Source organism: Aedes aegypti, chromosome 2 (assembly GCF_002204515.2).
Source record: "Aedes aegypti strain LVP_AGWG chromosome 2, AaegL5.0 Primary Assembly, whole genome shotgun sequence".
In the NCBI taxonomy this organism is placed as follows: domain Eukaryota; kingdom Metazoa; phylum Arthropoda; class Insecta; order Diptera; family Culicidae; genus Aedes; species Aedes aegypti.
In genome coordinates, this window is record NC_035108.1 from 152,766,831 (window position 1) to 152,792,791 (window position 25,961).

At 35.5% G+C, this 25,961-nt stretch overlaps 1 protein-coding gene across 3 annotated transcripts; it reads left to right on the forward strand.

The window, feature by feature from the left end:
* The first annotated feature begins 2,231 nt into the window (after positions 1–2,231).
* On the forward strand, positions 2,232–7,714 carry LOC110676127 (keratin, type I cytoskeletal 10-like). 3 transcript variants are annotated; one of them, XM_021842781.1, is made up of 6 exons: positions 2,233–2,575; positions 2,681–2,692; positions 2,830–2,841; positions 6,961–7,116; positions 7,274–7,532; positions 7,608–7,714. In XM_021842781.1, the coding sequence occupies exons 1-6, from the start codon at positions 2,485–2,487 to the stop codon at positions 7,618–7,620; spliced, it is 543 nt and encodes a 180-aa protein (XP_021698473.1). In that variant the 5' UTR covers positions 2,233–2,484; the 3' UTR covers positions 7,621–7,714. The 3 variants fall into 3 exon arrangements, with proteins under 3 accessions (XP_021698475.1, XP_021698473.1, XP_021698474.1); XM_021842782.1 differs by having other exon boundaries at positions 2,234–2,575; positions 6,964–7,116; XM_021842783.1 differs by lacking the exon at positions 2,830–2,841 and having other exon boundaries at positions 2,232–2,575; positions 6,964–7,116.
* The last annotated feature ends 18,247 nt before the right edge of the window (positions 7,715–25,961 follow it).

Sequence of the window (25,961 nt, forward strand, 5' to 3'; positions counted from 1 at the left end):
TGCCTGTTCAGAAGTTAAATGAGCACTGCTGAATAATTTGTGACTGGATATAAATCAATAACTAATTACTGAGCCGTGCGATTTGAAAACGGTCTTCGACAAAGTTGTAGCTGATGAATGTATCTCACAGTATCAACGTAGTTCTAAGCCCCAAGAGCACATGGGCAAATACTATGAGCGATTGAATGAATTGGTTGCTTTTCTCATAGTAATTCCCATATAAACTTTGAAGGGCTTGTGCAGTCTCAGTTTTCATCCAAAAAAGCTCAAATTTTGGGAGGACATTCAGAATCTGATCTAGAATCGAATGAGTGGTGTGGAACAAAAATGATTTTTTTGAACCACTCTAATAGAAGAGGTTCTTGTAGGACGTCTTGCAGACTAAATAAAACTCCAATTACTCTAGTAAGTGTTGCAAATGCATTGGATTAGTAATGGATAATCCTGGATTAAATACATTCAGTGATGTACAAATTAATATAATTCGAGGCATTTCCAGATTGTGCCCGGTTATGGGGACCTCCTTATATGATTGGTCACTTTGGTACTAAAACGTATCTTCAAAATGCGATGGCAAAATTCATATTCATATTTTTTTTCTTAGCTGCCATCTGACTAAGACCTATCGGTCTATAAAGTATATTTATATTTTAAAATTTATTTGTGACCGCTATGAAAATGATAATATTTATCAGAAAAGGACACCATGATGACATGGAATCAATAGTTTTTAAATAAGAATTAGCGGTTTAGGTGTCCGGTACTGGGAAATCTCCCCCTATTTCATTCGAATTTTGGACAAAATGGAGCTTTGATTCAATGGTACTTAGATCAATAGCTCCTGATCTTCAAGTCAAGTATATGTTTACTTCAACGATTTCTAGCGAACGGCCTTAAAAGCCACTAGCGCAACCATAGGGAACTAACAGGGTTCACCAACCCTGCATGGAAAATCACAAGTCACCTACTTAATTGAATATTAATGTTACCCCAACAAATGTTAACTCACATACCTACCGATAATTATATAAAACATACAATATAAGAAACTTCAAGACGCTCTGCAGAAATTTTGTCCAAAGTTACCCCGTTTGACTATACTTCTTAAAACATATTATCGACTACAAGGACATCAACTTTTTTTCACCTCGCCTATCCTCTAAATGTTTCAAAATCTTATGTTCACTATCTCTACTTCTTTACTATCATGAAAAAATGAAATCATTAGATTCTATCCTCATTGTCAAGATCTCCGGTATTTCCCATGTATAGATATTTGCTAACCTATGTCACCGCCGGTTGAGCTTGGGGTAAAATCAACCCGAAGCCTAAGAGTTGACTCACCATCACAACATATGAACATGAAAGCACATAAGAACACACGCTCTCGGCTTCGCCCTATGTGTACCCTCGATTAGTAAATTTCAAGGTTCCGAACTTGCTCGATCGAAACGTGTGAAAAGTGTCGTACACATCGTTTCACCAGAAAACAGCCAAAATTCATCACCGTCGAACCAGCACCAATAAGATGTCGTTCGTTCACTTTTGGTCAATCGGAATCAGTGATTCTCAACGTTTCCTATAAAAATTATTGCCTATTTTTTTATATACAAGGCATTTGAAATAGAACCACAGACAAGAAAATTAAAAACAGATGCAGATTATTTTGAAAAAAGCAGCAGATAGAAAGTTTTTTTTTGGCTTCCATCTGTCGAAATTTGAGGCATGCCGATTTTTTTGTTTTAAAATTACATTCAATTGATTCAGCTAAACACACTGTTAATTTACGATCTTAATCAGGGGTTCGTAAATTAAATCTGATCGTAGAACAAAGGAGTTTGGTTCGTAGAATGATGTTTTGCCTTTTGGAGCCTGCTTGTAAATAAATAATACATTCAGGGAATCCTGAAGCCACTATGGCTACAACTGGTATATGGCCAAAACCGGTGCTTCTACCCTATATGAAAACTTACCGAAGGCGATCAAAAATTCAAGATTTAAGTTTTAAGCAATGTGTGTTTACTATATTCCATTAAAAGTTCATTTTTTAACAATTTTAAGTGCATTTAACATGGACACTAAAGCAATATTAAAAGATTGAAAAGATCCTTGAGTGGAATTGATTGAGAAACCTGTCACTGCATCATACTCGCGGCGGCAGTCAACCGTGAACATAATTTCTCATTGACGAAGATCGTCGCGACGATCGTTTTCTTGGACGACGAACCTTTTTCTCGTCGCGATGGATCGTTGTGGTCCTTGTGTTTTCAGCACGGATGCTGGGTCTTGACGATAAAACCATCATTTGATTAGCGTTTTGAAATAGTCCACCGAGTGCCGTAGTGTCGTTCGTTGCGTCGTCAATGTGAGTTGGAGAAGTTTTGTGAGCTATTGTTTGCATTGTGTGATACTTGACCTAGGAGAACGTGAAGAGCGCTAAGTGGTATTGCGAATATTTGAGGAATTTAGTATAAAGAGGTGATCATGAAGATATTAGTGGTCCTGATGACATTGCTGGTGGGTGCTTTGGCCGACCCTCAAATTTTATATCCGGCGATAGGTCTACGACCCAAAGGTATTTTGAAGAGCACTGAGTTAAACGGAAGAATATCGAACATGTGTTTTAATCTTGTGAATTTCTTTCCATGTGAACCATACAAAACTGCTGATGGATGAGAAGCTTTCCGAAAAGGTGATAATTCGTATTGAAATAGTGATAAACATTCAAATAATAATCATTGCTAATTTTATTCATTCATCGGTGAATTGTGCTTCATGATTGGAAATACTCAACCCTCAATGTTGGACGTCGGGAACTACAATTAACAGCTTTGAGAAAAGGTATGCACAATCAATTAAACGAGACAGAGATCAGGCATCCAAGAAAGTTTCATCCTGACAAAAACTAAGAATACATAAAAAATAAGTTGAACACATTAGCGTCTTTACACATAGCAATATAAAGACTTGCCAATTTGGCAATCAACGGGGCTTGGAATTGAACATTGATGATTGTTCTCGACATTAACACAATAATTAGCTGATATCTAAATTTGTTTCACAAATAATTCGTGAAACGTAAACATTATCTAGTGACAAGGCAGCATTAAAGTTTCAATTTCTCAATAAATGTTGAAATTTGTAAAATTGATATATGTTCGACTGAAACAATAAAAACGTACAATATGAATATAACCATCATACGGAGTAACTTGCAAAATGTTTCAACTTTGAAGCCTTATGGAATCAAAATGGATGAAAAAGAAGGACTGGTATGAATGTTTATAAAGATAAGTTAAGTAGGTCAGATAACTCTTTTTAATGTGTTCGAATTCCCTGAGCAGAATCTCAATCTCAATTGCTTATCTTTGACAGATACGCGTATTTCGACTACCACTTGTAACCTTCTTCAGTGTCTGTTACTCGTATCCACATGAGCATGACCCAACTAACAATTCAGAGCCACAAACAAGCATGCATGTTTAATTATTGTTCAATAATGGTAATGACAGCTGAATAAAAATGTTGCTCTATAAAGAGCTGAGAAGGTGATTTTTTTAATACAAACTTAGGTCAATGAATGTTCAACGTTATGCATTTGAATGAACAAAAGTTGAATCACCACTTATTAAAGGTTTCAAAAGATTCTCATTCGACTAGTCAAGATTGTCTTACAGATGAGCTGAACAAGACATGTTTCCCCCAATTAAACAGCCAATATTCCACTAAACAAATGTATATGTGTAAAAGGATATTAAGAAGACGAACTAACGTTTTATTTGCGTCGCGCTTCAGCTATTTCCACATGTTTAACACAAGCATGGATAAGAGTTGAATAAATATCTTATAAAATCCTAATCAGCTTCAGTATATTATAAGAACAGAGGCAAAAATGACGACTAACAAAAACCCATTGTTCAGCAATAAATAAGCCTTGTAAAAGCGATCACACTATAGCTAAATTTCACACAAAATATACGATATTCGTGTTGAGTTCCGAATGCATTTGAAAGCTTTTAACTTAAGCTCTCTCAAAACTTTTTAAATAGCTGTTCATAAAATAAACATGGTCAGCCTCCAGAAATGTAGAATTATTTTGAAAAACAAAAACAAACATTTGAGCTAAGTGTTCCTAGTAGGACTTGATTGACATAACAGATCTGAAAACAACATCAAAATTTTGTTTGTTCTATGTGTGTAGTTAATTTTAGATATCATTTCCAGATCTTTTATATATTATATCTATCAAATTTATATCACTTTTAGCTATCCATATTATAACTTGCTATTGCTAAGCTTTTTTCGCCTGCTCGGAATGTTGCTCCGTACAAGAAAAGTGGAATTTTTTTCGACAGAATTGATTAAATAAATTTCTATAGCGAGCTACATTTGAAATGGCATTTCTTCACGACTGAATAGTGCGATCTAAGAAAAATGATTTACTTGGCCATTTCTGAAAAAAAAATCCCACGCGTCAAGATATTCGAACATTTTTCTATCCAGGCGCATAGTCCTCAGAAAACTTCAAATTATTTAAATATATTCATACAGAGGACTATATCATTAATGCATAATATGTGTATGAAAAATACAAATTAATAGTATAATCAATTAATACAAATTAAATTAATAAAATAAATGAATTTCAATTTAAATTATGAATCATTCAAATTGAAGTTTTGAACAAACTAAAATTTATTATGACATTAGACTAAGGTGAAGATGCATCGAAGCCAAACCTCAAATTTTCAAGAACACAAATCTAGAGAACTAAACATCCGTTCAAGCTCAAAACTTAATCGATTGGTAACCACCAGCGTGTGACCATTCAATTAGGTTTTCAGCTCGAACCGCTGCGCTGTCTGGTTCTCTAGATTTGTGCTCTTGAAAATTTGAGATTTGGCTTCGATGCATATACACCTTAATCATTTCAGACTGATTTCACTTTGTGTAAATACAAATTAGGGGCCCAGATAGCCATAGCGGTAAACGCGCAGCTATTCAGCATGACCATGCTGAGGGTCGAGGGTTCGAATCCCACCGGTCGAGGATCTTTTCGTAAAAGGAAATTTTCTCGATTCCCAGGGCATAGAGTATCTTCGTGCCTGCCACACGATATACGCATGCAAAAATGATCATTTGGCAAAGAAAGCTCTCAGTTAATAACTGTGGAAGTGCTCATAAGAACACTAAGCTGAGAAGCCGGCTCTGTCCCAGTTGGGACGTAATGCCAGGAAGAAGAAGAAATACAAATTATTTTTGACCATCATTGACATAAATTTTCTCACTGTGCGCTAAAAATAGCCAACTGAACTCACCTTAGATCAGCACTAAACAGCAACTGAATAATATGCTTATTCAGTTGTTGATTAGCGTACCATGTGTGAATTAGACGATTTCGAATAGAAGCTCAAACATGATCAATATTCAGCTATGAGAGGTTTATAATTTGCATTGGACGATTTATTCATCATTTCTAGGATGGCGCAGATGGCAAGGTATACCGCAGACGATTGGAAGGTCTCGATTTTGAAACCAGCGGATTTTTAAATATGGTTGTTATATCATGATAATTGTGTACACTACATTTGAAGCGCCTAGAAAAATATTTTTTGTGTTTTTATTTGTTTTTAATTATTTTTGGACCAGCGTATAAAAGCTGAACTAAATGCTTGTAAAACGTTTTAAAAGCTGAAAAATAAAGTTGGAATTCAACGACATGTCTTATAGTTTCTCTAAATTTGTGTGAACAACGCCTGAACAAAGGTTGGCCATGAAAATTATTGAAATGTTTTTAAACTTGATGCTGAATAAAACTGCTATAATGGTGATTGTTAAATGAGTGAATGTTAGTTGGGGAGTGTTTGTCGGTTTTGTCGGAGTAGATTTTTTTACATGTGGTAGAACTGTTATAAAACTAACAAGTTCAGAACCGTTTTTCATGAATAGTTCAAACAATTTCTTGAATAAGAGTCTCTCCAGAATTAATTAGGCTTTATCAAAGCTATTAAAGCAATGTTAAAGCTGCTTCATTTATGTTTATAATATACTGATTCTAAAATCAGATTCAACGATAAGGCGCTTCGTTAATATTGAGCGCGTAAGTAAAATGAAGTAAAATGGAATGATTTGGCAACAGACCAGCAGTGCTGATTTTGCTCGGCATCGAAAATAATATTGTAACACGGACATGACTTCCTCATTGCTAAAAAGTATATTTTGTTTTGTTATAGATCTTTGAGCTACATATCCAAACTAATAAACAGTTGAAAAAATCAACAACTTAAAATCGCATTGACAAAAAATTAAATATGAAAAATATTTCTTATTTTTGCTTCATGCAAAATTACTTTTACCGACATAATTTCAGGTGGATTTTATAATAAATAAAGGATCACTAGCCTCTCCGCCAAAGGACGAAGCCTGCGTGTCATTTGTAGTAGATTGCGAAAGAGTTTGGACATTTTTTCTTCATACTTGCAAAAATGGAAGATTTCTCCAAATACTTCCAAAACTCAACTAATAATATTCCCAAATAAACCAAAGGATCTTTATTTTAAACCTTCAAGTAAACATGTTATTCCGATGAGAGGGGTTCTAATAAATTGGTCAGATGAAGTTTGGTATCTACGGCTCATGCTAGACAAAATTTTAACTCTAAAAATCACATTGAGGGCATTCAAGCTAAGTGTAACAAATATGTAAAATATCTTTATTCCCTTATTATTATAAAATCAAAAGTTTGTCTTAAGAATAAGCTTTTGAGATTCACGGCCGCTTAAAGACTTACTTAAATATCGAACTGATGAAAATGGAGAAGTGGGACAACTATCTACAATGGGAATTATGAAATAAAGTCTAAACAATGATCAAATTCCCCAGATAATTGATTTGATCGACTCACAAGTTAATTATGACAACATTATCGTTGATTGATGACTGAACCAATTTACTTATTAGCAGGATTCTTCCCGTTGGTGGTTCCTGTGCCAGTAGCTCCAATCACTCCAGTTGTGCATGTACCAGTGGCACCAGTAGTACCTGTAGGAATTGCTCCAGTTGCACCAATTGCACCAGCCATACCAGTGGCGCCATTTGGCCTTGGAAGAGCAGCAGGTAAACTGAAATATTTTATTAATGATGAACTGTTCACTTTAAATTCATATATCAGATTGCTCATAGTGTATCTTGTTTCACGAACCGTATCGAAATGTTACGCAACTGGCAATCCGCCCCAACTTATTATTAATTCGGTGGAATTTCCAAATTGCAGGTTTTGCCGGAGGCGGTGGCAGTAACGCCCAAGCCCAAACGGCTTCGTTCAGCATTGGGCCCGGAGGCATTAGCGGGTCCTTCAGCAAATCGGCAGCTAACTCGAATTCGTATGGCGGCGGTGGATTTGGAGGAGCTGAAGCTTCCGCCAGTGCCGTGGCAGAATCCGAATCTTACGGAGGAGGTTTCGGAGGATTTGGAGGCTCTTCGGCCAGTGCACATGCTTCGGCGAATTCGTACGGAGGTGGCGGTTTGTTACCGTGAGATTCTGTTAACATTTATTAACGATCAATGACTAATCAGTGTGACCTCATTGTACTTATGAATCGTTGCAGATACTATGGATGAATAACTTCTAGACTGTGCGACTACCTTGTATGTTTGTGGCTAATCAATCAATGTACTTGATTATTTGTATGAAAATGAATATTTAGTAAATTTATTGTTGACTAATCCAATTAATATAGAGAAATTCTCCATTCTGGTTTATTTTGTCTCTGAGGCTTAACGTTATATCCATATTCTCCTGGCAATGCTTCTTCTTTATGAGGAAATTCCCCTTAACAGTTCAACACTAGATTAAATAGTTTGAAAAATTGGTCGAGCCTTGCACCGTCTCTAATGTAAGTTAAACACAGTGATTAACTGACAAATCGCCAGCATCGTTGTAGCTAGGGTTTTGTTCTGGGGGAGGCCAAGGAGGTCCAGCGCAGGGCTGTAAATGGTAATAGTAGTAGCCTTGAATTTCTCATAAATCACTAAAGTAGTTTAAAATCGTGAATCTCATCAAGTAGCCTATGATAGGTACATGAATTTTATAAATAACTAGTGTCATTGAAGGCTGTGAAAGCTGGAAATGCAAAGGGAAATACCGTTTTGACTCATATTCCGAACACTTAAGGCCAACAGTGACTTCAAATGCATCTGATTGGCATAAATTGGCTAATATTTGCGAAAATTGTTATTTCTTCGCAAATTCTAGCTGTCAGCTGTTAGATATACCAATAATAATGTTGATTTAATTAGTTTTATTATTGTTTTTACGTGAAAGCATGGAACAACATGTTGATTCAAATGCCGAACACTGTGTTCATTCTGTCTCATATTCCAAACACCTTGATTCAAATTCCGAACAGCACGAATAAATCGCATTCAAATAAATAATTTCATAAATAAATTTATCTGAGCTTGTTCTACTGGTCTCAAACTAAAGAATCATCACTACTCCCGCGGTTTAAATTATATTGGAAACGTTAAAATTGAATTGAAATTGACTACCATTTCCATGTTATTTAGTGACATATTTCAGCGAAACATTTCAACCAAATAAAAAAAACCGATTGTTCGAAATATGAGTCTGTTCGGAATTTGAGACAAAACTACTGTAATGTTATTTTCAAGGCATTTTTCCTACAGCAGCGATAGGCGTGAGATTTATTGGCTTCGTTGACTGTGATTTGCTACGCTTGCCTAGTGCAGTATGAATTTCATAACATTTCCCAACTCTGGCCAAGTGTGTTCTAGAGTCGAGTCGCGGCTACATCGTTCTGACTTAAACAATCAGCAGTTTTATAAACTCAAATTTTAGAATAGAAAATATTCAATGCGTGTGGAAAATTTTAGTTCCTTAAAGTCCATGTTGGAATAAGATACACGTTGCTAAGGGCAAACTAAAACTACTGTAAAAAATGTTCTGTTTCCCGCATTTCCAGTCTTTGATGACAATACTCATTATGAAAACTCCTGCACCCGTCAGGGGCTACTCGGTGAAATTCACGCTTTTAAACTGTAAAGGAGAGTTGACTGTATTGAAGATTATAATGGATATATGTATTTTACGATGTGTTAAGAGACTGTCCGGGGTTACGAGTCAGTGGTTTTAAATCCGGACATCATTTGAAAAGCCTGATTGTAACTTGTGAATGTGATTGTTTTCACAAAAAAAAAAATAGAGAAGACTTGTAAACAGTAATCATGGAAAAGATGTGGATTATCATAATACGAAATAATACAAGATAAATCTTGTATATCTTTTGTAATTGTCACTCAAGCTGTATGTACTCCAGTTAGAGCTACACGCGTTCCAGTTCAGATAACCAAAACATTTTTATTACTTACGTGCTATAACTGCGTGGTGTAATCTTTTTCGTTTTCTACTTTACTTTACGATACTTTTCAAGAATTTTTCCAGGAATTACATTAATTTTCCTGAACACATACTCTAGAAATATTATCAAGCATTTCAAAACAACGGATATTTCTTCAAGAATTTCTATTAAATAATCAAGATTGACCTCCATGTATTTTTTGTGAATTCCACAGGAATTCCTCTAAGGTACAACAGATTTGCACTCAAGGGTTCCAGATGTGCCATCTAGTTATCCAATTGCAGACATTGGAATGTGTATTTTAAAAACACTGGATGGTTTGAGTCTGGAGCAATTCTCGCTGAAACCAGGCTGCCATAGTTAGAATTCCCATTTTGTGTCACTGATCTCTAGTATATTAGACTGGCCCAGCTCAGTATGGGAGAAAAATAAAGTTGTATGATTCCACGGGGCACCCCCCAGGATTATTTCTTGGGGTAAGAGGAAGCCTTTCTGAAAAATTCAGCTCATTTGGGTCGTTCCATGAGCTGGCGCATTTGAATTGAAGTTAATATGGGATTTTCAGCTCAAACATATGAGCAACAGCACATCATCTACTGTTTGGTTCAGAAAAATTGATGATCGCGTTCAATTGGACCCAGAATGTCAAAAACACTACTTGATGTAATAGCGAAGAATATTGTAGAAGATTGTACCATGATCAAAATTGATAAAGTTGGTGTTTTAACCACCTGAAGTATATCATGCAATACTGCTTGTATTTCTTCAACATAGCTTGGAGGTAGCCACTAAACGCATCATAGCCACCTACGACGCTGGGCGAGCTGAGGCACATGTCGCATGCATATAAGTGTCTGTACGGGAGTGCTGATCTAAGACTAACTTTCAACAACTGAAAAAGTAATGAAAATGAGATTAAATCCAGATACAACCTTCTGCAATTATGTTCATTAGGGTATCAACTAGTGTATTTGTCATTCTGGGCTTATTTGAACGCGAACAATTAGTATACGGAACGAAACAGTGACATAGGATCAATTTTCAATGTATTTGAGACGAATATCCCATACAAACTTCAAATCGAATGCGCCAGCTGGTGGAGCAACCAATTGAGTTGAAATTTTGAGAGAGCGTTTTTCTTACCCAAGGCTCATATCTAGGGGGTGCCCCGTTGAGTTTTACAACTTTTTTGTTTAAGGGCCAGTCTACTAGTATATGCTAAAACTAAAGGGTGGGCTTTCGGTTTTCTCAAATTGGTGGACCCCTCGTACGCCAGCCAGCTAAATAGTTTGCAAAAAAGCCCATATTTTGATTAGTCTTTAAAAAAAATGGGTGGCTATTTTGAATTTGGTCAAATATCATTTTTTGTACAACCAAGAAACAAGTTTTCAATCGTTGGTGTTTGCTTCGAGTAGAGTGAAGGATAAGAGCATAAATTTAGGTGAAAGAATCTGGCGGCCATCTTGGATTTTGTCATTATCTTGATTTTAAGTAGTACACAGCCAATTCAGATTTCCGACCCCAGTAAAATTTTACTGGGTTTTGGAAATACGGTTTTTTCGGTATTTTTTACGATTACCGAAAAAACCCAGTAAACCAAAATATGTTTTGATTGATGGAAATTACTGACTTAGTCAGTAAAATTTTAGAGCGTTTTTACTGGCTTTCCAGTTTCCCTTGCTTCATGCTTTGCTTCTCCGGATACTGTTTTTTTTTTTAGAAATCAATACAAATTAAACCCTAATCGACATGGACATGGACATCGACATGCCTTCTTCGTGAGAATAAACATCTACGGTATGCTCATATCTCAGTGGAAGTAATCGAAAAAAGTGTCACAAACTCATTATTTGGTTGGTTTACATACAAGAGGCAAACTCAAAGATGCAGATGAATTTACCTCTTGTATGGAAATCAACCGAATTTACCAACGTAAGCAGTTGCTGAGCCTTTTTGGTTGCTTAAAATGGTTGAGTTTCTCGAGTTTCTCACTAAATTTCGACTACTTACCACGAGAAAGCGCAAAATAGGTGCAGGAAAAGCTTGGTTGCCAAAGCCACGTCTCCCAGCGCCGGAAGATTTTACAGCAGGAGATTCTCATTTGACACTTTCCCCACTTTCCCGCATGCGCATCAGTTTGTTTTGATTTGATTTTGACGACAAGTCAGTAAAAAACATCAAATACTGAATAGTCGGTAAATATTTTAACTGACTGATCGATCTGTTCGGAAATGTTGAAAAATTGGGTCTGATAGCTACTGTAGTTCAATAAAAAGTAAAAATTATTACTGAACGTCAGAAGTTTTCAATCAAAAAGCTGAAAGTTCGGTATTTTTTATGATTTACAATTCGTACCCAGTATTAAACATTACCGAACAAGCGAATCGTGATTGAGTGTGTAGAATGAGTTTTTTACCTGATTAGCACTTGTTGGATTTTAAGGCTACCTTTTCGCTTACGCTCCTTGTTCTTATTTTTCTGGCGTTACGTCCTTGCTAGAACAGAGCCTGCTTCACAGCTTAATTCGTTATAAAAAGAGATAATTTAATAGGAATTTTCTTATATAATGCATATTTTGTACCAGAATGATTCTTCGGCATATCTTCAAGTTCAGGAATAGCATTCATTCTTCCATTCATTTGGTAAAAAACCATTGTTTGACATGAACAATCAATTGAACAGCTGAGATAGGATAAGAATGTAAAAGTATGATTGTTTTTTTAATGGATTCTATGTTTTCAATTCTAATTCAACATGATGATCGCTAAGATGACAAAAATCATTCAACCGCTTCAAAACAAGATGGCGTCGAATTCCAAGATAGCCGCCAAATTTTTGAATCTCAAAATGATACTCCTGAGTATTAGCATTACGTCCAAATTGAAACAAAACCTGCCTCTCAGCTGTTTAATTTCGCTATGTTTTCACATGTGTGTTGGGCGTCAGTTAAAACGATACAACACAAAAAATCAAGGAATTTTTTAGCCAAACAACTTGAGATTTCTTCTATAAATAAATGCACTTTTGTCAATGTTTTAGTTCAAAACTACAGATATCACCACAAGACTTCCTACTGCCCCAACACGCAATCTATTAACTTCATTCAAGAACAAAAATGAATATAATTAAAAAAATGTTTGTTTATTTTAATCAATAGTTATAGACGGTTTACGTTCATTGAATTCATGTATTCATTACTCCTGGATTCAAATGTATGTCGACAAATCATTCTGTTATACAAAAAAACACATTAGAAAAGAAAATTCCTATACAATAGCCTATTTCTATTGGTAATTGAGCTGATTTACGGGCTGGACTCCAGTAGGGACGTAACGCCAGGAATAAGAAGAATAAAAATATGCGTAATCTGTTTCAGTGGTAGCCTCGAAATTCAACATGTTGAGTGCTAATAAGGTGAAAAACTCATTCTGCTACCGTAAAACGGGGTAACTTTGATATATAGTGCGAGACCCAAAACATACTAACGAAACAACAAAGTTTCTGTTGATCAGTTAAGAAAAACAAATGCAAAAATAAGGAATATTTGTATGGCACTTCATGTTAAAGCTATTTTCGTTGGAATCAAGTACATTTGAGGATTTATATACAAATATTGGAAATTTATAAGATTTTAGCATTTTTAAAACGCTCACTAACAATCTGTTCTACGATCACTTTTATTTTATGAAATCATAATAAGTTCGTCACTTATCCTTGACAGCCTTGTTATAGTAAAACATGAATTCAATCTCAAATCTCTTAGTGAAAACCATTTGAACAAACTGTGACCATTTTTGTAATCTAAGTCAGAAATTTCCATATAGTGTTAAACGCCTAGAGGTATGCAATGCTCTATAAATGTTGCCCCAAAACAGAAAACCGTCTTTCGATTATATGAAAAATTACATATCCATTCATGATAAATCTTTTGGCAATCTATCAACTGCAATCGATAGTTAGGATGCCAGTACTTGTTTAAAAAATATGAATTATAATTCTTTGAAACAAGATTCATAAATATTCAAGTTTTCTTCGAAAAAACTATCAAAGTTAATGTCAATCTATCCAGCAGGATACTTTTCACAAAAATGAAAACTAATACCGTATCGTGCGTGTACCAACTGCGTACCATAGCGTACCTCGCGGGATTTTGAACGTACCTCACGTTTTCATCAAAAACGGTGATCCTGCTGAATAGATGGTCGATTTTTTGAAAATCTAGGCAAACCGTTCCGATTTTTTCGGAAAATGCATGTACCAACGACGTACCTTCCGGATCTAACCTCGGTTTTAAACGTACCTCAAAATTTTCCATACTTCCTTATATAAACTTTTTCAAATCGCTTTATATGTTTAATAATTGCGCAGAATCGGATTTCTTGTAAAATTTTAGCCCGAAAACATGTAAAAAACTTTATACTTAAGTTGAAATTTGACAACTTTATGGCAAAAAACATTATCTTATTACGCTATATAAGAGATTTCGAATAAACCCCTTAATGTATACTACAAGATGTGTTCATATAATTGCCTGGATGTATGCAACACTCAAACATTAAACATAGAAGCACATATCAAATATTAGCCGTGATGTGAACGGGTTTAATATGTAACATATAGAAAATAAATGATACTTAGGGATACATAAGTAGCAACTATGATATAATAGGAAAGTTTAAGGCGAAGTAGGCCGTCATTGAAATTTGTACGCGTCGTTGATGATTGTTGCTAATTCAGCTCATACTTTCGAATTAAAGAAAATCAGTTGGTTTTGCACTGACACACCTGGAAAAGTATCAGCATACTATATGCATGTTAGCGCGTACACTGATACATTTTCAAGTCAATATAAACTATCAAGACTGAGTCATATCACTTTGAAATGCAAGTTAAAAAGTTATCATTGTTGCCAAAACGAATGACGGGCTACTTAGCCTTAATGTAATGCAGTAAAGTTTACTAAAATCATCTGAAAATCATTCCAAGGTTTGTAAACTACATTCCCACTGTACTCACATTGAACGTACCTCGATATATTTCATATTTAATGAATAATTGGTATGCATATGAAGAAACACCTATATACAGAGGTTTCAGCCAAAATTGTTTAAGTACGTTGCATAATTCTTACTTAAATGTAATAAAGACAACTGAAACTCATTCCTAGGTTAAAAAACTACATTCCCACTGTACTCACATTCAACGTACCTCGATATATTTCATATTTTGTAAATAATTTGTATGTATATAAAGAATCACCCATATATAGAGGTTTCAGCCAATATTGCATAAGTACGTTGCATAATTTTTACTTAAATGTACTTAAGTCACCTGAAAATCATTTATAAGATTGTAAACTACATTCCCACTGTACTCACATTGAACGTACCTCGATATATTTCATATTTTGTAAATAATTTGTATGTTTATAAAGAATCACCCATATATAGAGGTTTCAGCCAAAATTATATAAGTACGTTGCATAATTCTTACTTAAATGTACTTAAGTCACCTGAAAATCATTTATAAGATTGTAAACTACATTCCCACTGTACTCACATTGAACGTACCTCGATATATTTCAAATTTTATGAATAATTTGTATGCATATGAAGAAACACCCATATATAGAGGTTTCAGCCAAAATTATATAAGTACGTTGCATAATTCTTACTTAAATGTACTTAAGTCACCTGAAAATCATTTATAAGATTGTAAACTACATTCCCACTGTACTCACATTGAACGTACCTCGATATATTTCATATTTTGTAAATAATTTGTATGTTTATAAAGAATCACCCATATATAGAGGTTTCAGCCAATATTGTATAAGTACGTTGCATAATTTTACTTAAATGTACTTAAGTCACCTGAAAATCATTCATAGGGTTGTAAACTACATTCCCACTGTACTCACATTGAACGTACCTCGATATATTTCAAATTTTATGAATAATTTGTATGCATATGAAGAAACACCCATATATAGAGGTTTCAGCCAAAATTATATAAGTACGTTGCATAATTCTTACTTAAATGTACTTAAGTCACCTGAAAATCATTTATAAGATTGTAAACTACATTCCCACTGTACTCACATTGAACGTACCTCGATATATTTCATATTTTGTAAATAATTTGTATGTTTATAAAGAATCACCCATATATAGAGGTTTCAGCCAATATTGTATAAGTACGTTGCATAATTTTTACTTAAATGTACTTAAGTCACCTGAAAATCATTTATAAGATTGTAAACTACATTCCCACTGTACTCACATTGAACGTACCTCGATATATTTCATATTTTGTAAATAATTTGTATGTTTATAAAGAATCACCCATATATAGAGGTTTCAGCCAAAATTATATAAGTACGTTGCATAATTCTTACTTAAATGTACTTAAGTCACCTGAAAATCATTCATAGGGTTGTAAACTACATTCCCACTGTACTCACATTGAACGTACCTCGATATATTTCAAATTTTATGAATAATTTGTATGCATATGAAGAAACACCCATATATAGAGGTTTCAGCCAAAATTATATAAGTACGTTGCATAATTCTTACTTAAATGTACTTAAGTCACCTGAAAATCATTTATAAGATTGTAAACTACATTCCCACTGTACTCACATTGAACGTACCTCGATATATTTCATATTTTGTAAATAATTTGTATGTTTATAAAGAATCACCCATATATAGAGGTTTCAGCCAATATTGTATAAGTACGTTGCATAATTTTTACTTAAATGTACTTAAGTCACCTGAAAATCATTTATAAGATTGTAAACTACATTCCCACTGTACTCACATTGAACGTAACCTCGATATATTTCATATTTTGTAAATAATTTGTATGTTTATAAAGAATCACCCATATATAGAGGTTTCAGCCAAAATTATATAAGTACGTTGCATAATTCTTACTTCAATGTACTTAAGTCACCTGAAAATCATTCATAGGGTTGTAAACTACATTCCCACTGTACTCACATTGAACGTACCTCGATATATTTCAAATTTTATGAATAATTTGTATGCATATGAAGAAACACCCATATATAGAGGTTTCAGCAAAAATTATATAAGTACGTTGCATAATTCTTACTTAAATGTACTTAAGTCACCTGAAAATCATTTATAAGATTGTAAACTACATTCCCACTGTACTCACATTGAACGTACCTCGATATATTTCATATTTTGTAAATAATTTGTATGTTTATAAAGAATCACCCATATATAGAGGTTTCAGCCAATATTGTATAAGTACGTTGCATAATTTTTACTTAAATGTACTTAAGTCACCTGAAAATCATTCATAGGGTTGTAAACTACATTCCCACTGTACTCACATTGAACGTACCTCGATATATTTCAAATTTTATGAATAATTTGTATGCATATGAAGAAACACCCATATATAGAGGTTTCAGCCAAAATTATATAAGTACGTTGCATAATTCTTACTTAAATGTACTTAAGTCACCTGAAAATCATTTATAAGATTGTAAACTACATTCCCACTGTACTCACATTGAACGTACCTCGATATATTTCATATTTTGTAAATAATTTGTATGTTTATAAAGAATCACCCATATATAGAGGTTTCAGCCAATATTGTATAAGTACGTTGCATAATTTTTACTTAAATGTACTTAAGTCACCTGAAAATCATTTATAAGATTGTAAACTACATTCCCACTGTACTCACATTGAACGTACCTCGATATATTTCATATTTTGTAAATAATTTGTATGTTTATAAAGAATCACCCATATATAGAGGTTTCAGCCAAAATTATATAAGTACGTTGCATAATTCTTACTTAAATGTACTTAAGTCACCTGAAAATCATTCATAGGGTTGTAAACTACATTCCCACTGTACTCACATTGAACGTACCTCGATATATTTCAAATTTTATGAATAATTTGTATGCATATGAAGAAACACCCATATATAGAGGTTTCAGCCAAAATTATATAAGTACGTTGCATAATTCTTACTTAAATGTACTTAAGTCACCTGAAAATCATTTATAAGATTGTAAACTACATTCCCACTGTACTCACATTGAACGTACCTCGATATATTTCATATTTTGTAAATAATTTGTATGTTTATAAAGAATCACCCATATATAGAGGTTTCAGCCAATATTGTATAAGTACGTTGCATAATTTTTACTTAAATGTACTTAAGTCACCTGAAAATCATTTATAAGATTGTAAACTACATTCCCACTGTACTCACATTGAACGTACCTCGATATATTTCATATTTTGTAAATAATTTGTATGTTTATAAAGAATCACCCATATATAGAGGTTTCAGCCAAAATTATATAAGTACGTTGCATAATTCTTACTTCAATGTACTTAAGTCACCTGAAAATCATTCATAGGGTTGTAAACTACATTCCCACTGTACTCACATTGAACGTACCTCGATATATTTCAAATTTTATGAATAATTTGTATGCATATGAAGAAACACCCATATATAGAGGTTTCAGCAAAAATTATATAAGTACGTTGCATAATTCTTACTTAAATGTACTTAAGTCACCTGAAAATCATTTATAAGATTGTAAACTACATTCCCACTGTACTCACATTGAACGTACCTCGATATATTTCATATTTTGTAAATAATTTGTATGTTTATAAAGAATCACCCATATATAGAGGTTTCAGCCAATATTGTATAAGTACGTTGCATAATTTTTACTTAAATGTACTTAAGTCACCTGAAAATCATTTATAAGATTGTAAACTACATTCCCACTGTACTCACATTGAACGTACCTCGATATATTTCATATTTTGTAAATAATTTGTATGTTTATAAAGAATCACCCATATATAGAGGTTTCAGCCAAAATTATATAAGTACGTTGCATAATTCTTACTTAAATGTACTTAAGTCACCTGAAAATCATTCATAGGGTTGTAAACTACATTCCCACTGTACTCACATTGAACGTACCTCGATATATTTCAAATTTTATGAATAATTTGTATGCATATGAAGAAACACCCATATATAGAGGTTTCAGCCAAAATTATATAAGTACGTTGCATAATTCTTACTTAAATGTACTTAAGTCACCTGAAAATCATTTATAAGATTGTAAACTACATTCCCACTGTACTCACATTGAACGTACCTCGATATATTTCATATTTTGTAAATAATTTGTATGTTTATAAAGAATCACCCATATATAGAGGTTTCAGCCAATATTGTATAAGTACGTTGCATAATTTTACTTAAATGTACTTAAGTCACCTGAAAATCATTTATAAGATTGTAAACTACATTCCCACTGTACTCACATTGAACGTACCTCGATATATTTCATATTTTGTAAATAATTTGTATGTTTATAAAGAATCACCCATATATAGAGGTTTCAGCCAAAATTATATAAGTACGTTGCATAATTCTTACTTAAATGTACTTAAGTCACCTGAAAATCATTCATAGGGTTGTAAACTACATTCCCACTGTACTCACATTGAACGTACCTCGATATATTTCATATTTTTGTAAATAATTTGTATGTATATAAAGAATCACCCATATATAGAGGTTTCAGCCAAAATTATATAAGTACGTTGCATAATTCTTACTTAAATGTACTTAAGTCACCTGAAAATCATTCATAGGGTTGTAAACTACATTCCCACTGTACTCACATTGAACGTACCTCGATATATTTCAAATTTTATGAATAATTTGTATGCATATGAAGAAACACCCATATATAGAGGTTTCAGCCAAAATTATATAAGTACGTTGCATAATTCTTACTTAAATGTACTTAAGTCACCTGAAAATCATTTATAGGATTGTAAACTACATTCCTACTGTACTCACATTGAACGTACCTCGATATATTTCATATTTTATAAATAATTTGTATGCATATGAAAAAACACCCATATATAGAGGTTTCAGCCAAAATTATATAAGTACGTTGCATAATTCTTACTTAAATGTACTTAAGTCACCTGAAAATCATTTATAGGATTGTAAACTACATTCCTACTGTACTCACATTGAACGTACCTTGATATATTTCAAATTTTATGAATAATTTGTATGCATATGAAGAAACACCCATATATAGATGTTTCAGCCAAAATTGTTTAAGTAGGTTGCATAATTTTTACTTAAATGTACTTAAGTCACCTGAAAATCATTTATAGGATTGTAAACTACATTCCCACTGTACTCACATTGAACGTACCTCGATATATTTCATATTTTGTAAATAATTTGTATGCATATGAAGAAACACCCATTTATAGATGTTTCAGCCAAAATTATATAAGTACGTTGCATAATTCTTACTTAAATGTACTTAAGTCACCTGAAAATCATTCATAGGGTTGTAAACTACATTCCCACTGTACTCACATTGAACGTACCTCGATATATTTCAAATTTTATGAATAATTTGTATGCATATGAAGAAACACCCATATATAGAGGTTTCAGCCAAAATTGTTTAAGTAGGTTGCATAATTCTTACTTAAATGTACTTAAGTCACGTGAAAATCATTTATAAGATTGTAAACTACATTCCCACTGTACTCACATTGAACGTACCTCGATATATTTCATATTTTGTAAATAATTTGTATGTTTATAAAGAATCACCCATATATAGAGGTTTCAGCCAAAACTATATAAGTACGTTGCATAATTCTTACTTAAATGTACTTAAGTCACCTGAAAATCATTCATAGGGTTGTAAACTACATTCCCACTGTACTCACATTGAACGTACCTCGATATATTTCATATTTTGTAAATAATTTGTATGTATATAAGGAATCACCCATATATAGAGGTTTCAGCCAAAATTATATAAGTACGTTGCATAATTCTTACTTAAATGTACTTTTTTTTTTTTTCTATTTCATTTATTTGAGGCTCAATCGCGTTTAACGCTTTACGGAGCCGAAATTCATTTTTTGTATTGTTTACAAATCATTAACTTTTTTGTACTAAGATTAGTATGGGATGGAGCCAGGGTACTCGTGGCAACTCGAGGTTAATGGTCACAATTTTTGGAAGGAAGGACATGGTGAGGATTGGGTTTAGGGTTTTCTGCAGCACATCCGGGAGGTATATCGTGGTATCGCGATGAACGTGTAGTGGCGTTGGTACCAATTTCTTGCCGGTATTCGTCTGCCGGATGGCCAGGATCCTCAATCCAACATACAGGGGACAAAACACAGAGAAAAAAAAAAAAAACTGGAGAAGAGAACACAGGAGAATTAAACTTTTATACTGGACAAGCGAAGAAAATCGTAAATTGCGACCATGTAAATGAGATCGCGGGTGCCCAACACATCTCTAACAGGAACATAGGGTTGTCTACCTCGGGCCGCAAGGGTATCCAAAAGTTGCGCTCTGGAGGCGTCCATATCCGGGCATTTCCAAACTACGTGATCGATGTCATCATAACCATAACCACACCTATTACAAACATTGCTCAGCGCGAGGTTAATCCTGTGCAAATGTGTACCTAGCGAGTAATGGTTGGACATGAGTCTTGACATCACGCGAATGAAATCTCGACCTACATCCAAACCATTCCACCACGCTCGCAAGGAAACTTTAGGAATTATGGAATGTAACCACCGTCCCAATTGGTCATTTAGCCAATCGCTTTGCCAACCGTGAAGAGAACTTTGACGTACTAAATGAAAAAAATCATCGTGTGAAATTTGTCTATCATAAATCTCACCTTCCTCAGCGCCCACCTTTGCGAGAGAGTCCGCCTTCTCATTGCCATAAATTAAGCAATGTGAGGGGACCCATACAAAGGTAATCTTATATGATCTTTCGACCAGTGCACACATCTGCTCTCTTATTTGTGTAAGAAAGTAAGATGCATGCTTAACATGTTTCATCGATCGAAGTGCCTCAATAGAACTGAGGCTATCCGAAAAGATGAAGAAGTGGTCTGCGGGCATGTTTGAGATCATCCCCAATGCGAAGTTGATTGCTGCCAGCTCAGCAACGTAAACCGTGCAAGGTTCCTGAAGTTTTCGGAAGGCGGAAGAGTTTTCATTGAAGACACCGAAGCCAGTGGATCCATTGATGCGGGACCCGTCAGTGAAATATCTCCTGTAGAAATCGACATTCTGGTACTTTGCGTTAAAAATACGTGGAATCGTTATACATCGAAGTTGATCTGGGATTCCATGAATAGCTTGTTTCATGGACAGATCGTATTCAACAGAGGAACTGTCATTGGTGAAGCGTACACGTGGAGGGTTATAACATGGAAGACTTATGTCAGATGACATGTAGTAGAGATAAACTCTCATGAATTTGACTGAGTATTCAGTTTGAGCATTTCTTCGAAGTTTTCGATAACGAGTGTGTTGCTCACCCCACACTTAATAAGTATTCTTAGCGAGAGCTCCCAGAATCGGTTCTGTAGTGGTAAAACCCCTGCCAGCACCTCCAGGCTCGCATTGTGAGTCGAATGCATACAACCTAGGGCGATACGCAAACAACGATATTGAATTCGTTCCAATTTAATAAGGTGGCTGTTTGCTGCTGAGAGAAAACAGAAAGAGCCATACTCTAGAACAGAGAGAATTGTTGTTTTATAGAGTTTTATGAGGTCTTCCGGGTGAGCACCCCACCATGTTCCGGTAATTGTTCGTAGAAAATTGATCCTTTGTTGGCATTTTTCCGTTAAATACCTAGTATGGGTTCGCCAAGTGCCTTTTGAATCAAACCAGACCCCAAGGTATTTTGAAGTCAAAGACTGGTCGATGTCTGTTCCCAATAGCTTAAGCTTTAGTTGGGCAGGATTCCGCTTCCTTGAAAATACAACCAGTTGAGTTTTTTGCGGCGCAAACTCGATCCCTAAATTTCTAGCCCAAGTGGATAGATTATCAAGGGAATTTTGCAATGGTCTTTGCAAGATTTCCGCTCGTGGGCCCTTCATAGAGACCACAGCATCATCTGCAAGTTGTCTAAGCGTGCATGGTTCTTCCAAACAGTTGTCAATATCTTTAACATAAAAATTATAAAGCAAGGGACTTAGACATGAGCCTTGGGGAAGACCCATATAGCTAATTCTGGAAGTTGTCAGTTGACCGAGAGTGAAGCTCATGTGTTTTTCTGACAACAGATTGTACAAGAAATTATTCAATATTCCAGGTAGTCCACTATTGTGCAGGCTTTCTGACAATATCTCTATGGAAACTGAATCAAAAGCGCCCTTAATATCCAAGAAAACCGAAGCCAATTGCTCCTTGTCCGCAAAAGCTAGTTGAATATCTGATGAAAGCAACGCTAGACAATCGTTTGTTCCTTTGCCCTTGCGAAAGCCAAATTGAGTACTGGAAAGCATGTTGTTTGATTCGACCCAGTGATCGAGTCGGGATAGGATCATTTTTTCTAACAATTTCCTTAAACATGATAACATAGCGATCGGGCGGTACGAATTATGATCAGACGCTGGTTTCCCAGGCTTTTGAATAGCTATTACTTTGACCTGTCTCCATTCAGATGGAACAATGTTGTGCTCCATGAATAAGTTGAACAGGTCAAGCAACCGTCTTTTAGCGATATCAGGGAGATTTTTAAGAAGATTGAACTTAATCATATCGCGTCCCGGAGAGGAGTTGTTTGATGAAAGAAGAGCCATAGAAAATTCCAGCATAGTGAATGGCCTGTCCAACGCATCGTCTCTCTGGGTTTCCCAAAATGGCGGTTGAGCTGGAACTGAGTCTGGACAGACCTTTTTTGCGAAGTTGAATATCCAACGATTGGAGTATTCGTCACTCTCATTTGAGGATGAGCGGTTTCGCATGTTGCGAGCCACTCTCCAAAGCGTCGTCATTGAAGTTTCTCGTGAGAGGCCATCGATGAAATGTCGCCAATAGCTACGCTTCTTCGCTTTAATAAGATTCTTCAGTCTTTTTTCGAGCTTCGAGTACTCTAAATAAAGTTCTGAGGTACCGTATCTACGAAAAGCTTTAAAGGCATTAGATTTTTCTCGATACAACTGAGTGCATTCATCATCCCAACCAGGTGTGGCTGGTCGTCTTTTGAAGGATGCACTTGGAACTCGTTGCTTTTGGGATTCTAATGCACTATTATAAATCAATTCTGATAGGAATCGATACTCATCCAACGGTGGGAGAGTGTTGAATGATTCGATACCGAAAGTTACCGCTGATGCAAATTTTTGCCAATCTATATTCCTAGTGAGGTCAAAAGGAACCTGGATTGACTGTTCTGACCTTTCAAAATTATTTCTGATAGAAGTTATTATGGGCAAGTGATCACTACCATGGGGATCATCGATAACCTTCCACATGCAATCGAATGATAGTGAACTTGAACCCAAAGACAGGTCAAGGCGGCTTTCTTTGCCGTCGGATGAAATACGTGTCACTTCACCTGTGTTTAAAATATTCAAGTTGAAATCATCGCATAAGTCATAGAAAATAGCCGCTCTATAATCGTCATAAGATTCGCCCCATCCAGTACCATGGGAGTTCATATCACCCAGTATTAAAACCGGGAATGAGAGCATAGAGACTGCATTCCAAAGATGACGGCGGTTTATTGAAACTCTTGGAGGAATATAAACAGAAGCTACGCAAAGATCTTTACCCTTTACGTTTATTTGGCAAGCAACGATTTCTATGCCTGGATGAGTCGGGATGGGGATTCTGTAGAATGAATGGCACTTTTTGATCCCTAAAAGCACACCCCCGTAATTATCATCTCGATCCTGGCGTATAATGTTAAAGTCGTAGAAGTTAAGATCATCTTCAGAAGAAAGCCATGTTTCACAGAGTGCAAATATATCACAATCGGAATTGTGAAGCAAAAACTTAAATGTGCACAGTGATCATATCTTGTACCTCACTTGATGAATTAGCCATCGAAAGATATGATCGAAGCAAGGAGGGGCCACGAGATAGTCAATTCCCGGAGATATTCTTCTATTGCGGGGAGAAAAAGGTCGAGTATGCCTCTGAATGAGTCTGAAACTCCGAGAGCATTACATATGCGATCCACCAGGGCCCTAAAAGTTATCAGTCCTCGCTTAGCCCGGGGCGTTTTCGAGGAAGAGCGAGGGACTTCAGTAGCATTTCTTTTGCTTTCTTGTCTAGAGCTTCTTTTCGAAGTGTATTTTATCTGTGGAGGCGGGGGCGGCAGATCTTTACTGCAACACGGAACGGAAGCATCAAAGACCTGTTTCTTCGGGTTTTTCAAATTTGCCCCACCTCCTTTGGAATTAGGCAAACTTCTGAGGGAAGATTTCAATACCTTACGGCGCAGTCCCGGAGAAGATGGAGACTTTCTTTTACCGGGTGCGTGTACCTCCGAAGAATCTCCCCCATCGGTTTCGTCGTCGTTCGCTTCATCGGAAGACAACTCTTGAAAAGAGTTACCAACTGGGATGGCTGATGAAGACTCTTTTGCAGGCGGATTCAAAGCTTTCACCATTTCCGCATACGTCTTCTTGGAGCGCTTCACAATTGAGCGACTCTCATTTCGAATGCGCTTTTTGTATGCCGGGCATTTTTGCAAGTCATGCAGATCCTTGCTACAGTAGCTGCATTTTTCAGCTTCCTGTGTGCAAGCATCTTCCAAGTGAGCTTGGTTGCATTTGCCACAACGGGGCTTGTTGTCGCAAAAGCTAGCACTGTGGCCAAGCTGCTTGCAGTTGGTACAATTGAATACCTTCGGCACGTAAAGACGCACTGGGTAAAAAACACTATCAATGCAAACAAATTTCGGGAGGACGGAACCAGGAAAAGTCACTCGAAACGAGGCTGACGGCGAAAAAACTTTCTTATTTCCTTCCATGGAAACTGATTGCAATTGTTTGCAATCCAGTATAGCCACATCAGGAATTGACCGGTTATCAAAAACACCTTTGCCAGTCTTAATGTCCTCACATGTCAGACTCGCGTCGATGATTTTCCCTTCCACCTCGACTTCTCGTGCCGGAATGTAGGTAAAGTATTCCACAGCAAAAGCCTCATGCTGAGCAATCTCATTCGCTGCTTTGTAACTAGGTGCAGTTACACGCAGCTTGGATTGCTTCACTTGGTGAATAACGGTCCCTGGATATTTACGCGTCAGCTCTCGAGAGATCGAGAGCACGTTCAAAATCTTATTTTTGCGCCGGAAATAGACAACCCAAGGCCCAGCCGAAGACGGTTGGTAAAACCGCGTTCGAGCAACGAGATCTTTTGGAGGCGTATCGCCTCCATCCGAATCGTCCATGCGGGAATAAATCCAACCGCAACCAAATCAACAAAAAATAAAAAATGTGGAGAAAAAAAAAAAAACGTTTGAAAAATATTAATTAATTAGTGGACTATTTTGTACACACCTCCCCTATACGGGCAAAAAATAATAATACTAATTAAAGAAGAAAGAAAAAAATATATAAAAAAAAAAAACTTAACCGATCAGTGGGCTATTTTGTACAAGCCTCCCCTATACGGGCAAAACTTGCACCGGGAGAGAGACAGAGGTGAAGCGAAAAACAAC

Bases quoted from the DNA above. Each gene is read 5' to 3' on its own strand.
- LOC110676127 (XM_021842781.1), top strand. From the start codon at position 2,485: ATGAAGATATTAGTGGTCCTGATGACATTGCTGGTGGGTGCTTTGGCC. The intron at 7,117-7,273 runs GTAAACTGAAAT...TCCAAATTGCAG, and splicing joins TGGCCTTGGAAGAGCAGCAG to GTTTTGCCGGAGGCGGTGGC.